Source organism: Callorhinchus milii, unplaced genomic scaffold (assembly GCF_018977255.1).
Source record: "Callorhinchus milii isolate IMCB2004 unplaced genomic scaffold, IMCB_Cmil_1.0 Scaffold3, whole genome shotgun sequence".
NCBI lineage: Eukaryota > Metazoa > Chordata > Chondrichthyes > Chimaeriformes > Callorhinchidae > Callorhinchus > Callorhinchus milii.
The window spans coordinates 15,402,431-15,419,630 of NW_024704744.1; the positions used below are offsets into that span (position 1 = coordinate 15,402,431).

At 45.0% G+C, this 17,200-nt stretch overlaps 1 protein-coding gene across 2 annotated transcripts in view; it reads left to right on the forward strand.

Moving 5' to 3' along the window:
• The window catches only part of grhl1 (grainyhead-like transcription factor 1), a 64,480-nt gene that overhangs the window by 1,735 nt on the left and 45,545 nt on the right, over positions 1 to 17,200 (forward strand). For both annotated transcript variants that reach the window (XM_007906491.2, XM_007906492.2), the window contains exon 2: positions 14,301 to 14,487. In XM_007906491.2, coding sequence (XP_007904682.2) covers positions 14,301 to 14,487 — 187 coding nt within the window. The remainder of the gene's footprint in view (positions 1 to 14,300; positions 14,488 to 17,200) is intronic.

Here is a 17,200-nt window from a genome sequence, read left to right on the forward strand (position 1 = left end):
GTGTGGGGGGGGTGTGGTGTGGTGTGTGTGTGGGGGGGGTTGTGGTGTGTGTGGGGGGGGGTTGTGGTGTGTGTGTGGGGGAGGGTGGCGGTTGTGGTTGGTGTTGTGTGGGGGGGTGGGGGTTGTGGTGTGTGTGGGGGGGGGGTTGTGGTGTGTGTGTGGGGTGGGGGGGTGAGGTGTGTGTGTGGGGGGGGGGGGGTGGTGTGTGTGTGGGGGGGGGTGAGGTGTGTGTGTGTGTGTGTGTGGGGTTGTGGTGTGTGTGGGGGGGGGTGTTGAGGTGTGTGTGTGTGTGTGGGGGGGTGAGGTGTGTGAGGAGGGGGGGTTTGTGGTGTGTGTGTGTGTGGTGTGTGTGTGTGGGGGTGGTGTGTGTGTGTGTGTGTGTGTGTGGTGTGTGTGTGGGGGGGTGTTGTGGTGTGTGTGGGTGGGGTTGGTGTGTGTGTGGGGGGGGGTGTGGTGTGTGTGGGGGGTTGTGGTGTGTGTGGGGGGGGGTGGTGTGTGTGTGGGGGGGTGGTGTGTGTGTGGGGGGGTGTGGTGTGTGTGGGGGTGGGGGTTGTGGTGTGTGGGGGGGGGGTGGTGTGTGTGTGTGGGGGGGGGTGGTGTGTGTGTGGAGTGTGTGTGGTGTGTGTGTGTGGGGTTGTGGTGTGTGTGGGGGTGTGTGTGTGTGTGTGGGGTGGTGTGTGTGTGGGGGGGGGGGGTGTTGGGGGGGGTGTGGTGTGTGTGTGTGGGGTGTGGTGTGTGTGGGGGTGTGTGTGGTGGGGGGGGGGGGGGTGTGTGTGTGGGGTTGTGGTGTGTGTGGGTGGTGTGTGTGTGGGGGGGTTGGGGGGTTGTGGTGTGTGGGGGTGTGTGGGGTTGAGGTGTGTGTGGGGGGTGAGGTGTGTGGGGGGGGTGTGTGGTGTGTGTGGGGGGTGGTGTGTGTGGGGGGGGGGGGGTGTGGTGTGTGTGTGGGGGGGTTGTGGTGTGTGTGTTGGGGGGGGTTGTGGTGTGTGTGTGTGGGGGTGTGTGGTGGGGGTGTGGTGTGTGTGGGGGGGGGTGTGGTGTGTGTGTGTGGGGTTGTGGTGTGTGTGGGGGTGGGTGTGGGGGGGGGTTGTGGTGTGTGTGGGGAGTGTGTGTGTGGGGGGGGTTGGGGGGTTGTGGTGTGTGTGAGAGGCTGTGTTGGAATCCACTGCAATGCACTCTGCACCTGTCAAAGACAGTCTGACCCTGAGAGCGGAGCACATCTGTTACAAAGAGCGACTGCACTAACCACTCACTCACACACTCACACACGGGATACCAGAGAGGATTTCAACAGTAAGGAACTGTTACTGTGAATGGTCGGCGCCACTAAAGTAAATAGGAGCATTTGTGGTGGGAAGATCTGGGCACACGTTTTCTGGGGGATCAAAGTCATCTCTCCCCCCCCCCCCCCCCCCACACACACACACAGTGCATCTATTTGTATTTGGCTAAAGTGTGAGAGGATGGAGTTGAGGGGTAAGACATTGCTGGAGTGTTAGATATCGGTTTCCCTGATCCAATTTCAATTCACATTCAACACAGGATATTTGCACTGAAGGTGGTGGACACCGACAGACAGACAGAGACTCTGTCCCTTTGAGTTAAGATCAGATCAGTGGCTGTGTTAGTGTGAGGCTGCACTGATCCTGGGGGGGAGGGGGAGGGGGGGGAGAGATGTCCTTTAAGAGCTCTGCACTGAAAGTGGGTACGATGTAAGTGATGGGGAGATCAGAGGGAAATAAGCTTCACCTGTGGCAGACAGAGGGGGTGAGCAGGAATGGGAGGACAGAAAGGGAGAGGAGAATGTGTTAAGTGCGGGGCCCTGGTCAGGGAGGGCAGGACCCGGGGCCCTGGTCAGGGAGGGCAGGACCTGGGGCCCTGGTCAGGGAGGGCAGGACCCGGGGCCCTGGTCAGGGAGGGCAGGACCCGGGGCCCTGGTCAGGGAGGGCAGGACCCGGGGCCCTGGTCAGGGAGGGCAGGACCCGGGCCCTGGTCAGGGAGGGCAGGACCCGGGGCCCTGGTCAGGGAGGGCAGGACCCGGGGCCCTGGTCAGGGAGGGCAGGACCCGGGGCCCTGGTCAGGGAGGGCAGGACCCGGGGCCATGGTCAGGGAGGGCAGGACCCGGGGCCATGGTCAGGGAGGGCAGGACCCGGGGCCATGGTCAGGGAGGGCAGGACCCGGGGCCATGGTCAGGGAGGGCAGGACCCGGGGCCATGGTCAGGGAGGGCAGGACCCGGGGCCATGGTCAGGGAGGGCAGGACCGGGGCCATGGTCAGGGAGGGCAGGACCGGGCCATGGTCAGGGAGGGCAGGACCCGGGCCATGGTCAGGGAGGGCAGGACCCGGGGCCATGGTCAGGGAGGGCAGGACCCGGGGCCATGGTCAGGGAGGGCAGGACCCGGGGCCCTGGTCAGGGAGGGCAGGACCCGGGGCCCTGGTCAGGGAGGGCAGGACCGGGGCCCTGGTCAGGGAGGGCAGGACCTGGGGCCCTGGTCAGGGAGGGCAGGACCTGGGGCCCTGGTCAGGGAGGGCAGGACCTGGGGCCCTGGTCAGGGAGGGCAGGACCCGGGGCCCTGGTCAGGGAGGGCAGGACCTGGGGCCCTGGTCAGGGAGGGCAGGACCTGGGGCCCTGGTCAGGGAGGGCAGGACCTGGGGTTATGGTCAGGGAGGGCAGGACCTGGGGCCCTGGTCAGGGAGGGCAGGACCTGGGGTTATGGTCAGACCTTGTGAAGGTCGGGGCTCAGGACAGTGTATTTTGCATCTTTTGTGCACTGCATTTCCACCCCCGAATCTCATCGGAATCAATAGAAAACACCTCTCTCTCTCTCTGTCTCTCTCTCTCTGTCTCTGTCTCTCTCCGGGGGGTCGGGAAAGTCGGCGGCGATGTGCAGTGGAAGATCGCATTGCGATGTTGAACTGTTGTACGTGTGTATGATTGTAGAGTCCGGGATAGAGTGCACATTTCCCGAGTAAAAAAGGTGAGGAAAGGTTTCCGCTCTCACTGCCGCCACGTGGGCCACACACACTGGATGTGAAATGCAGCGAAATCTCTTCCCCCTCTTCTCACTCTCACTCTTGAGCCGCCGCAGAGCTTCGATAAGTGATGGCGTTGGCGGTGGCATTAAACCATAAATCACCGCAGCGTTTCTTGCCGGAGGCGAAAACCTCCTCCAACGAAGTCACCCCTCGTCAGCTATTTCTCGGCTGTCGCTGCCGCGTTGGGTTTCGACAGAGAGAGGTTTAAGGAACGTGCGGTGAGAGGACACTTTGGCAGAGCCGCAGCACTGCACCTGTTAGGCGTTGGCCATCACTTGTGTAAAATCCCTGACTCAGGCGGACCGTCAGTCCGGGGTTGGCAGCTGCTCAGCAACACACACACCTCCGAAAAGGGATTGGGTGGGAAGGGCTCTGAAGGATTCGACTTAACATTGCCTTTGACTTTGTTTAACCGCCCATCCGATTGCCTTGTGATGACCTGTGAGGAACACCGACCCCCCACTGGCAAACCCCCCCCACCCCCAGATTCCGACAAACGTTTGGTTGGATCACCAATAAAGTGCTTTTTTTTTTGCTGTCAGGCATTAAGAGTCGTCTTTTCAGGCTTATTTTGCCAACAAAATACACCATTGCTACTCTTTACAGTGATGCGCTTTGAGATGTTGTCCCCGTTGTTGTTGTTGTTGTTGATGCGGAAAATATAACAGATGCCAGGGTTATTATTTCAATAAAATAATAAATAGGTTTTGTATGTTATGTAGTGTCTTTTCACATTGAAACTTGCCTTAAAGCATTTCCCAAAGAGCAGTGGCCAATCTTAGGCATATCTATTTGCCGAGACTCTCCGTCCGAAGATTTGGATTAAGCAGTTGGTATTGAGTAAACTTGATACGTGGCATTGGACTTGAGCCTCAAGAATCTTGTTATGCAACACGTTGTCCTTTGTAAGTCAAATAGCTGACAAAGAAACTGCAAAGAGTGGGTTGTTGACAGCTACTGGAAGATATTACTGAAGATCTGAGTTTGTGAACTCATGTTTATAAACCCAGTGTTTGGCATCTACCCTGATTGGTATTCAGAGAGGTTCGCTGTTCGTTGGGACTCTGTCATTCCAACTGGTAGAAGCACCCCTCAGTGGGAAGGGATGTTTCTGAGCTGTGCTCAGTATGAAGGGTTAGATTGCTCTTGTGTGTTTCAATACATAGAATAGATGTATTTAAGGGAAAGCTAGATAGGTACATGAGCGAGAAAGGAATAGACGGTTATGCTTGAAGGTTAGTTGAGGATGGGCAGGAGGAGGCTCATGTGAAGCATAAACACCGGCATAGACCAATTGGGCCGAATGGCCTATTTCTGTGCTGTATATTCTATTGTATTCTAATGTATCATGCAGAGGAGGATGTTGACTAAAGACACAGTCAATGAGATAGATATTTGAGGAGGTTTTGAAGACAGTGAGAGAAAAATGAAAGGCGAGGAGATTTGAGGAGAAATTTCTGGTGGGTGGCTAAAAGTTTGGCCACTGGTGGTTGAAAGGAAGGAATGAGCAGCGCACCAACTCTTCAGATCACAGTTGGATGGTGATTTGTTACTTGAGTTTCAAACGATTTTCATTACATGGCAATATAGGTACTTTGAGAAAAGTGTGACCAAGATACAGGTGAGGAGCCCGAGTGAAGATGATACACGTTCCTGAATCATGGACTAATGGGTTATAATTCCACACCTTATCTGAAAAGGATTATCCCATGTGAACGGTGTCAAATTGTTTTTGGCAATTGAAGGAGCAAAAAACTATGTGGGAGGAGATCAACTTTTACTGACATTTTTGGCTTAAGGTGGAGACAGATGACTGTGCTTGACAGATAATAAGGACTCTCGGGGTGGGGTAATTACAAGCTGTGACTTTAAATGCAATGTTCAGTGTATGTTTGGTATTGGGATTTCTATAGTTGTTTGTTCCATGGGTGTTTTTTTTTACTTTCAAGTTTCACAACATTGACAAGAATAAGATTGTTGGATTTTGCAAAAGCAAATGTACTCTCATTGATTTTCATTAGAGCAATATAATGGTTAATAGGTAAAGGAAAAGTGCTAAACAGGCAAATGGTTTATTATGACAACAACAACTTGTATTTATCTGTTGCCTCACACAGAATAGTGTTTCAGAATACTGACTTGCCTGATTATCAAGCGCTCCTGGATGCTACCCTGCACAAAGAGCACTATTTAAATGCAAGTTGTTGTTGTGGTTGTTATTTGGCTTTTGACACTCGCCATTGAAATAAGTTGTATCAACCGTTTGCCGAAATGGAAAAGATTACAGCTGTTACTCTATCAACATTACCTCAAACACTTCTCCAGATTTTGCTTTTCTCCATGTTTCTAGTTCTGTGTTACAGTAACAATTGAACGAGAAAAAGAATTTTTCACGCACAAATCAGAATAAAAGGAAAACTGAATGCTAGAGATCTGGAATAAAAAAATACAGTGGGAAATCTGACAGTCCCACAGCCTGTATATCGGCAGCTGGGAAAGAAGAGAGGCCAAAGAGTCAGTTGACTCTCTTTCCCTTCTGATGAAGATTGTTCTTAAAATGTTATTAATCAATTTCATTTGCTTTCATTTGCTGTTTGCTTTGGTGTGGATTTCCGAGGTGTTTTCGTCTTATATTCCGGCGTTCACAGATTTCTCTTCACTGAAATCAGAGAAAATTTGCAGCTCAGAAGTTCCCCGCGTGGAGCTATCTGATGCATGGTAATCCCTTTCCCCCCTGCTTTTCCCGTATCCTTTAATACTGTGTTACTTTATCCTCTGGTCTCTAGCAAAATATTTATATTTTGATTAAAGCTCAAGAAATATTCAACCTCAAGGGGGGAAATTGAAGGGAACGTTTAAATTAATGCTATTGTATTACAAGTCTATCATTCATGCTCGCGCAAAATATTATTTTGCTGTGAGTGCTCTCTGAGTGTGGAGGCAATGCAAAAGTGTCAGGGGCTCAAAATGCAGCAGAACCTCCAGTTTGTCCTGTGTTTCAAACCTCCAGAACAATAGTTACTTTATGTGGAGGGTGGTGGCAATCTGTAACAGTTTGCCCAGGAAGGTGGTGGATGCAAATATCTTTAGTTTAAATATGGAATCAGATAGGTTTGTGATGGGAGAGAAGACACCATTCAGGTAAAAAAAAATAAACATCTTGAAGGATTTTATGGAATATAATTGATTAGAAATGAGAATGAATGTTGTTATATGGCAAATAGGGCAACTAGTCTGTATCAGCAACATCCCATAAACAGCAATGAGATGAACAGCAAATTCATTTCAAATTTAGGGGTAAATTTGGATGAGGAGGGGAATATTTGCCAGGATTCCATGTTTCTTTGGGATGGAAAGCGACGAGGAAATTATGTATGTGTGGGTGTCAGATCAGGTCAGGATTGGGTTTGGCCATGAAGCCTCTCCACCTGCTGCTTGAATAGGTTGCTGAAACTCTTCAGGCTCAGGGTAAGTTTCGACAATGTGTCTACCAACAATGGCATTTCTGTTGATGCAAGTCGACTGGAGCGAAACGGTAACTTACGTTGGACTAGTTCAGCCCCTGGCTGTGATGGCTCTCTACCCCAAAGACTCCTCTTCTCTCCCAGCTGCCGCTAGACGGGCTGCGGGACTGTCAGATTTCCCACTGTATTTTTTTTGGTTAAAGTTTTAGGCTTCCTGATTACTGTAGCAGCAGGTTTCATTGTCATTTAAACCTTGCCTAATGTGATCCCCTATGGAGATTGTTTACCCATATAATTCTGTAATACAATGTTTGGCCCATATTACTTGATGAAGTGTAACCTGAACCTCTCTGAAGGTTCCCAGAATAAATAATGTCTAATATGGCACTGACCCGTGCAGATCAGGAAAATCTTGGGTTCAACCCCTGGTCTGTGCTGAGTTACTTAATCTCAGCATACACAGTTGTGCAGACATTAGTTCCCTAACGAAGGCAAAACTCAAAGCAAGTTTCCATTTCTGGTCGATTTCCAATGAGCTGTTTGGAAATTGTGCATATGTAGATGTCAGGAGGGGCCCATGTTCGGTTTGGCTGTGATGTCCCACATTTGAATAGTTTTTGACACTCTTTAAACTCAGAATGGGTTTACATTATGGGTTTTCTGGGATTGGCATTTCTGTTGTAATGAATCAAACTGGAGTGATACAGGTGGTTTACGTTGATCTATCTTAGCCCCTGGATGCCTCGTGTCTTCTTATTGCCGGCATTCCCAGCTGCTGGATTTTCATTGCCAGCAGTTTTGTTCCATCGAATTGCTGAATGTTTGGTGTAGTTGCATCAAATACAAAGTGACATGCTTTGCAAGCGGATGTCATTGAGTGAAGGATTTGATCGCAGTATCTTCTGAGAGGATATGATATGCGACATTGGTTTCTGCAACTGGGTGCTGCAAAATAGCTGTAGGGGATGTGGAGAAAAAGCCACAAGCAAAGTTGGCTGATGTTCTGGTGCTGCTCCTGGCTTCCATTGCTGTTGTTTCATTAGCGAGAATAAATTTAAAAAGTTGTATTGAAGTATGATAATAATAATCTGTATTTTGTGGGCAGCCAATAACCAGTCATGGATTGAGTGAGCAAATTTTTTTATGATAATAGTTAGACTGAGTGTTGACTTTCAGAACAATAACAACAGTATATGATATTAGCTGAGATGGCTTCCAGGTGATGTACCTAGCAAAGGGAGAAAGGCTCTAAATTGTGATTGCTTATTGACAATGCTCCAGTTTACTTGGACCCTGCACTTTATTAGGGGGATTCTATTACTGGTGTAGAAAACATTAGCTGCTCTTTCCCATTGCAAATTACTACAGGCCCCACATTGAATTGTGCGTGTAGCAAGACTGCAACAATGATAAAGTTGGAATGAGAAAGGGCAGCAAGGTCACTGAGTTTTTTCCATTGCGTGGAGCTTTATTAGACTTGTTTTGTTTCTTTCCTGCCCTAGTTTAAGCCAGCTGGTTTTACATTATTTTGAATAAGTACTTGTGTCTCATTTGTAAGTATTTCAGCTGAGTCTTTGCTATGTCAGTCCATCAAGTAAGTTGCACTTTGTACCTAGCCTTCTCCGTTCAGTTCTCTATCTGCCACCCTGGTTCTCCAGTTAAACCAACAGCCCGAAGAGCCGCTGTCAGGCATCCTCCAAAGCTTCTCTGTAGCCGGTTACCAGGAAGTATCTTGGAGCAGCCTGGTGGAGGTATCGCTTCCTCCTGATAACTCCTCCCTCACTGTGCGAAGTACCTGCTTCTACTCAGTAACTTGCTTCCACTCAGTAGTTCAATGCTTTAGATTAGGGTGGTCTGACCTTTTGCCTGCCGTGGGCTGGATTCCCTATTTGAGAAAGCTCCGCAGCCACATACAGCATGGGCCAGCTGGCGGCCCACAGGCCACATCCCGCCTGTGACCCTTTCCAATATTCCAACCCGTTCCCTGCCTCCCTGGTGAACGTTCCACCCAGGGCAGTGGAAAGAGCTGGCCGTTGGAAGGATGCAGCGCAGAGAGCCTTTACTGCAGTCTATCAGGAAGGCAAATGCGACTCTTAACCACTGCATCCTAAGCAACCAACTGCCGGCTCCTACCACTGCCCTGGGCGAGGTTGGGGGGCATTCACCAGGGAGGGAGGGAATGGGTTGGGATGTTGGAAATGCCCTCGGGCCAGATAAAATCACCCGCCGGGCTGATGGCAGCCCGAGAGCCGCCTGTTGGACCACACAGGCTTAGATCATCCAGGCCATGGTGTAACACATTGGCCATGCTTTGTTTTATTTGTATTGTGCTGAGCTAACAATTTCTCAAGATAATGTTCTCTTAGTTCTACGAATAACTCATCCGCATCTCTTCATGAATTAAACAGTGATACATATTTTCCTCCTCCAACAACAACTATTTGCATTTATATAGCCCCCTTCACATGTGGTAGCATCTTGGAGCACTGAACAATGGTGGAGTTTGACGCTGAGCTGGGGTGAGAGGGAAGGTGATTGTAGGCATAGGTGAAAAGGAAGGTCCTTAGTACGATTTAAAGATGGGTAAAGAGGGGCCAAGGCGAGGGATTGAGATAAGGAGTTTCAGAGGTTCAGGAATAGTGGCTAAAGGCATAGCAGCCGATGGTGGAGCGGAGAACTCAGGGGATGTGCAAAAGGCCAGAGCCAGCTAAGTGAAGGGGGTGGTAAAGTGGGGTGTGAGCAAGTTGGAAAGGCAGGAAGGTGGTAGGGCACAAAGTGATTTGTAGGTGAGTATGAGGATCTTGAAGTTCATCCATTCTGCAAAAGAGAGCCAATGGAGCCTGACAAGGCCTGGATAATGGGAATGTGCAGTTTGGTTGCTTCTTTTTCAGTTGGAACAAATCTAGTTGCTGTAGATTCTCTTTGCAGTTATTTAGCGTACATAGGAAGAACATAAGAACAGGAAGAGGCCATTCAGCCCTTTGAGCATACGATCCAGTACATTTCTATATACCTTTCCTGATGTGTCTGAACTATTTCTGTGTGTTTTTCCGATTGCTCCATCTTTTCACTCCATTCTCTCCCTTCTCAAGTATTGTATTTAACTCATCTGATTTCACTTTATCATTGGAAGTTTATAAAGAAGATTGAGTTGATTACATGCCCCCACCCTTTGGAACTCCATCCCCCGGTCCCTTTGTCTTGCTCCCTTCCTTGCCTCCTTCAAAGCATGTCTTAAGACCCTCTTCTTTGACTGCGCATTCGGCCACTCTCCTACACTCCCTGCGCTCCACCCCCCGATCTCAAACCCCTCTGTGGGTCCAAATCCCTGAATGTCCAGCACATTGGGACGTCCTCCTGATGTGAAACAAATGTAATTTGTTGTTGTTGATTGGACTAGAAACTGTCTTGAATATAGAAAGCAGACTGTGATGTTAAATGGAAACATCTGTAACTGGGAAGCAGTGAGTTTGTTCTGAATCTGTTTACATTGACATGAATATGGAAGAGAGAGCTATATCTTGTAATGTTATAACATTTGGTAAGACTAATAAGTAATCAACATAAGGGAAAACAATTGCATTCAGATTAAATCAGACGGATAACAGGAATAGCAGGTGATAGTTTAACTTGGATAAATGCAGTCTTTTGCTCAGACTGATTATTTTGAACAATTGAAAAAATTCAATCCTATCGAGAATTTGAATAAATGAGCAGGAAGAGGAAACAAAAAAACATAAAATACAAGCACATAATGAATAGGTATCTATCGGTAAGGGTAGAAAAATGAACAACTGGATATGCTGAATCAATATTATATTGGTCTAGTCAATGTGAAGCTTATCAACAAGGTAATCGAATACCAGGGCACATCTGAAGAGCAGTCAGTTGCAAGTTGAAACAAGTTATTTTATCCCTATTTAATTCATTTAGAATATTCTGCGCAGCTTTGGCATCTCTACTTTGAAAGGAACATTGACTCATTATAGAAAGTTCAGGGAACGGTGACCAGGATGATTTTAGAGTCCAAGCTTTGAAGGAAGATTCAAAAGAACATGTTTTCAGTGAATGAAAAACAAAGGGGAAACAAAACAAAGAGGGGTATTGGATATGGCAGACAATTGCTCTTCACTTGCTCTTGCAAAACCAGTAGACATAAATGTAAAATTATCAAACATCAAGCAAGACTTTCCTGCAGAGTAACGGATGCATGGAATAGATTTCCAGCAAACATAACTAATTATTTTTCTTGAATGTTTGACTGTCTGTAGGAAATGACTAGTTATGTGGGGTTGGCTACTTCTCCCAGGGACTAGCTATCACAGTTTGACTGAATATTATTTGCTATTTTATTTTTATTGAACTAAAAGGAAAATGTATTGATATTTGGAAAATGATTTCCAGTGTGTTTGAAATGCTTATTGAGTGATGTACTAATGTATCAAAATTAGTGTGTTTTTAATTGCAATTTCTTTCCTTCTTTGAAGATTCTGAATGTAGTCACTGAAGTATAGATTTTATTTAGAATATTGTCTCTTGTCATTTTTTGTCCATCTTTGTTTTATCCTGTGTGTTTTGTGACTGTGATTGAAACTTAAAAAATATACTCAGTCTTTACATTTTACAGCAATCTCTGTGAAGCAGTTTGAGATGTTTTGATGTACTAATGCATTCTATCAGATGTAAATATTACATTTATTATTATATTTACAATCCTTTGTGAATCCAAGTTGCGAATATTGCATTTTCTATCCCAATGGTTTGATAACAAAATCGACACTGTGTCTGGATGCAGTTAGTCTAATAATGGCCTGCGGGTATCTACTTAGCAGATCATTTCAAGTACTTTGCTCAAATATGGCTGATGGGGAGATCACTTTTCAATGAATGAAGATAATGCTTATAGTAATTCCCTCAGATTAAGAACCCAGTTGCTATAACTGAAGAACAAATATAATTTAATTTATATTAATTAAATAAAATTAATTGTTTAATTAAAACATTTTTTAAAAAAAAATACAATTTAATCTACATTCATCTAGCGACTTTGACATCAGGGGAATGTCAATTTGGTTGGATTCACCCTCCTGAGAAGATTATGGCACAACAACCCCGGATAATATCAGCTGAGTTCAGTGGAGGATGTGGGCAGTATCTTTACACCCACATGCCCTTATTTTCACCAAATTGCCAGATAAATATATTACTGAAAAGGAAAGAATGTATAAAAAGTTATATAGAAAAAGTGTGCTGTATATATATTAAAGGAAGAAGAGTTATTTAAATATCTGCATCTTCAGCTACCCTCCAGCCACGATGTCAGGAAAGGCTCGATAGTCACAGATTGCATATAAACTTGAATGAAATTTCAATTGAACTTTAAGCACAGCACACGGAACCTGATAGGAAAATGTTGAATTAACTGAGAGATGAAAGTCAGGCTGTTATTGTGGCTGACATTGACAATCATGCCGTGAAATGGGAAACTTAACCTAAAACCTATTCTTGAACTAAAAAGGTTTAATAGCTTATATGTCAGGATGGCTCATTTGGTAGTACTCTTACATCTAGAGCAGACGATTATGGGTTCACGTCCCACATTGGAACTTGAGCTTATAGTGTAGGATGCTGCTGTAGTACAATATAGTACAGTACAGTGTGTGGCAGCCCTGCATTGTCAGAGTCGTCATCTTTTGGTTAAAACCAGAAGAGGAAGGGAGTTTCCTGGACAACAATCCCGCAAATAAAACTCACTCTATGGCTGTTTGTGGAACACTTCTGCACACAAATCGGCTGCCATGTTGGCCCTCAAAATACACATAGTCACTCCACTTTCCAATACATCGCGTGAAGCGCTTTGAGACGTCTTGATGATGTGATAAGGCGCTATATCAAGTGCAAAGATTATTATTTATTTATAAGCAGGGTCTATTAGAAACCGTTCTTTTCAGTAAAGCAAGAAGCCATTCAGGCCCTTGTGCCACTGGTACCTTTATTATCACCGTTCATTATTAATTCCACTTTCCTGCTCTTTCCTCAAACCCTTAATAATGTTACTTCTAAGGTGCCTATCTGATTCCCTTTTGAATTGTTATATTGATTCATCCTCAATAACCACTTGTGGTATCAGATTCCAAACCCTTTGAGTGAATAAATCCCTTCTTTTAAATTTTTTAAAATTCTTCTGCTAAAATCCTCTTGCCATTAATATCCCAACAAAGGAAATAGTTTTTCCCATTTAGATATGTTACTTCAGAATAATAGATCACAAGATTGGTTCAGATGAAGAAGGCGCTTTGGCCCATTTATCTCATCCTACCAGAAGACCAAACCTATCGTCCTCCCATCACAGCATCAAGCTCATTTTTAAAAGAGTCCAGGGTCCTGGCTTCATACGTGATGTTTGTCCAGAAATTGCCTTGTACTATCCTGAACCCTTGCTCTCTTGTTTTGCTGCCCTGAGATATCTGAAAGTATTGTTTTGAGTTTATTTTCTCAATTGCATTTAAAATCTTATATACCTGTACCTCTACAGTGTTCCCTCTTAGATGTCACTTAGCAGAAGAGTCAAATTGTTGCTTATAGTTCATTCCTCTAACACTAGGCATCATTCTCGTTGCTCTTCTGCACTCCCTTTACGGCGTCTCACAGTGATCTGAATTGTACAGGATGCTGGACTCATTTAAAAAACATGTAATGCTTTGATGGGAGGACGTTAAGTTGGGTATTCTGGTTGGATGAGATAAATTGGGCCAAAGGGTCATCTGAACCAATCTTGTAGTCTGTTATTCTGAGTACTCCAGTGTGGTCTGACCAGAGCATGATATGTCTTGAGCAGGACTTCTGGTCGAACTGAACTGATTTGGCAACATAACCCAACATCTTGTTTGGCTTGTTTATTGCTATCTCACACTGTTTTGACATGGTGAGTGATGAGTCAATTAACACCCTCAGGTCTCCTTCAGCTTGCCCTTTAGCAGGGTCTCCCATCCATGGAGTATATGGGTTTCTATTCTTACGTCCTATATGTTGTACATTGCATTTATCTCTATTGAACTCCATTTGCCAGTAGTCAGCCTATCCCCACATCCTATCAAGCTCTCTTTGTAAGACTTTTGCTGCGTCTTCTGAATCCACAAATTCCTCCCAACTTGGTTTCATTTGCAAACGTTGGTTATTAAACACATGCAGAAGCTATTGAGTCATTTGAAAATTAAGAAGGGTTACAGGAACCACCCCACAAAATCCACAAGCAACACAAGATATGGTATGAGCATAAGCCAATGAAGCATCTCATTGTTATTGTTTCCTTTGTACTGTCAAGGTCATAAATCATAATCTTCAGGACATGCTCGACTGGAAAGAGGGATGGGCAAAATGCCTACTTGGAAATAATTTTTGTACTAAGTACTAGTGATATTCAAGGTGCCGCCATTATCTTTATGTAAGTCAAAGACATTATAGTAAGACAGGTTTATTTGATATTCTCAAATATCTGTGTGAGATATTTGTGTGAAATATTTAAGGGACTCTGAGTATCTGAAATCAAAATGAAACACTAATTTAGGAAGTAGTATGAAATGTGCGAACCATATGAAATAGCAGAACTCTCAAATATCAAAAAGATGTCTGAATCTGAGTCAGTGCAACAGCTTTGGGGATTTAGTGGATTAATTTATTGATCTGTTGATGAGCACATTTATCTTTCGTTAAAATTCAATAAATAGAGAATTAAAAAATAATACTTCTGAACTCCCAGAGGAAGTCGTTGTGACAGTTTGTTTTCTTTGTATTACTATTGCAGTAAAAGAGCAGTGTTGGTGCTACAGAATGATCCACATTACCATCAGCGACGCTCATACAGCAGTGAAGATGAGGCATGGAAGTCGTTCCTGGAAAACCCCTTGACTGCGGCCACCAAAGCCATGATGAGCATCAACGGTGATGAAGATAGTGCCGCTGCTCTGGGGTTACTCTATGATTATTATAAGGTAATGAAACCAGGCACATAATGTGAGATATTCATGATGTCGGTAAATGCCAAGGACATGTATCGTTGTTGGGTGGGATGAGGCATACTGTTTCCTATGTTGTATAAAATGACTGAGATCCTCTGGGACGATGTTGCGTTAGGTCATCATAGAAGCTACACAGGCCTGGGCTAACCTTCAGCAACCAAAGAATAGCAACAACAAATTTGCATTTTTTAAAAATATGTTGCATTTTGCTGATTGAATACACAGTCAAATCCACTTTACAGAGTATTCTGCGAAGTGCTATTAGATGTTGCAACGATATCTCAAAGCGGTGCTATATCAAATAAAAGTATTATTATTTTTATTATATAGTGCCTTTGACATCGGGAGAATGTCCCAAGGGGCTGGGATATATGATAGTCAGTATCATAGAATCTTATATCACAGTAGCAGACAACAACAACACAATCACATTTATATAACACCTTTCATGCTGGAAGGACGCTTTTTTTCTGTGTGCACCTTAAACTCTTTGGTTTTGTTCTGCCAGAATAACTGCATGCAATAAGGAGTTTCTTGCACTTGTTACTGAACTATAGGCTGCAGCTAGAAATAAATTAAAGTTGCAAATGGGTGGAACGTAGGTTGCAGACACCCTCCCCAGCCGACACACTAATACATACCTCAGCCAGGAATGGGGCCTGGCCTGAAAGTCTAGCCCACTCCCAGTTTTAAGAATCATTATTTTTCTTGAAATAAATAGCCCTCCCCAATCGCGACCCCCAGTTCGGGTCGAAAACATTGACTGGCCAGCGCCTTGGGATGTCCTCCTGACGTGAAAGGCACTATACAAATGTAATTTTGTTGATGTTAAAAAAAACATTTGCGATGGGCTTCCCTGATGACTCAGTTATAGTGAATGATCTGACAGGTGTGGCACTGAGACATACAACAACAACTTGCATTTATATAGCACCCCTCATGCAGGATAGCTTCCCAGAGATCTCTACAGAGGCAGTTGGGAAGTTATAATAATCCTTGCATTTGATATAACGCCTTATCACATCTTCGAGACATCTCAAAGTGCTTCACAGAATATACTGTAAAATTAATTGACTATATATTTTGTGGGCGAAATACGGCAGCCAATTGCGTACAGCAGTGTCCCATAAACAACAAGATTACATTTGATAGCGCCTTTCACATCGGGAGGACGTCCCAAGGCACTGACATAGTCATGGATTGAGTAACTACATTTTTTTAAAATGATTGTTACTATTTTTTTGAAGGGATTTATTACCCCCAGAAAAGTAATCCACCAATCGACTAACAACCAGGTTTGTATGTACTGCTAGGTTCTCAGCATCCATTCCTGGCCTGTTAGCTGATCTCAACTAGGCAAGGAGTTGGGGTGCTATAATTAGCTTCAGCTAGAAAGGGAAAAGCAATCAGCCAGGATTGGGGATAGAAAAAAAGCTGTAGAATAGGGTTCCTTCCCCTGATACATTGAGCGCTGATAGAAGCTTGGGATGAGAGGAGGATCAGGCCCTCCTGTGATGCCTCCCACCTACCTCCCACCCCCCCCCCCCACCCCATTTCCATGGATCAAATAGACAATTCACTATCAAGGTGCCCACAGGAAGAATGCTCACTTTGATAAAATACTGAAGGATATTTTACTCACATGAAACCAAATGGCAGTAGGAGTTCTTATCCCCTGCATAGGAGAGGAGAACACAGGATTTGTTTTCTAAGCTCTGATTATTTGCAAATTTTGTAGATGTGCATAGATTATAATGTGGTTGATCATAAGCTTAAGTTAGCGATTCTGCTGCCAACAATGCATGCCGTTCCTTTATGGCAGAACTGGTTTGTTTTGTCAAGCGTCAATCATTGCGTATGATTCACTAAGGGAAATCACAGTAAGGTGCAAATGTAAAAGGCCTGGGAAAAATCTGTTTGTTTTTTATTTAAACTAAAATATTTTTTCTTCTATTTTCCAAGTTTCTCTTCTTTTTGTGTAATTTTAATGAACTATTTCTCCCAAAACATAGTAGAATTACTATACATTTGGAAGCTCGGGATATATTTAAATTTTCAGCAAATTGGAGATTCCCATCTCTTTCTTGCCAGTTGTGTGAGTAGAGAGTGACTAATGTATTCTCTTCTCTTGGTCAAGAAGAACTTCTCCTGTCTGATCTTTCTTCTTTGCAGTAACATTATTGTTCCCCCTACCATCGGTGGCCGGGCCTTCAGCCTCTCAGCCCCTTGGCTCTGGAACTCCATCCCCCAGTGCCTTCGCCTTGCTTCCTCCCTTTCCTCCTTCAAGGCTGGTCTCAAGACCTTTCTCTTCGACCGTGCCTTCAGCTCCCCTCTCGACTCTCTGCCCCCTCCTCGCTCCCTCCCTTCACCCTGACCATTTTCCCCCTGCTCGGGTCCCGACCCAACTGTCCGGCGCCTTGGGACGTCCTCCCAACGTGAAAGGCGCTCTATAAATGAAATCTTGTTGTTGTTCCACACAGGGTCATTGCTTTTGTAGAGAAGAGGCAGATACAGGTATGCAATAGTCTACAAAGAGCAAACTCCTTCAGGGTCGTGGAGTAAACAGAATGTATTATACGATTTATAAGTTAGAACAAATATTTGTAAATGTGTCACTCTGAGTCCATGAATTTAGAGCACAACATCAGTGCACCTTAACTTCAATATTGCTCAAGTGTCAATGTCC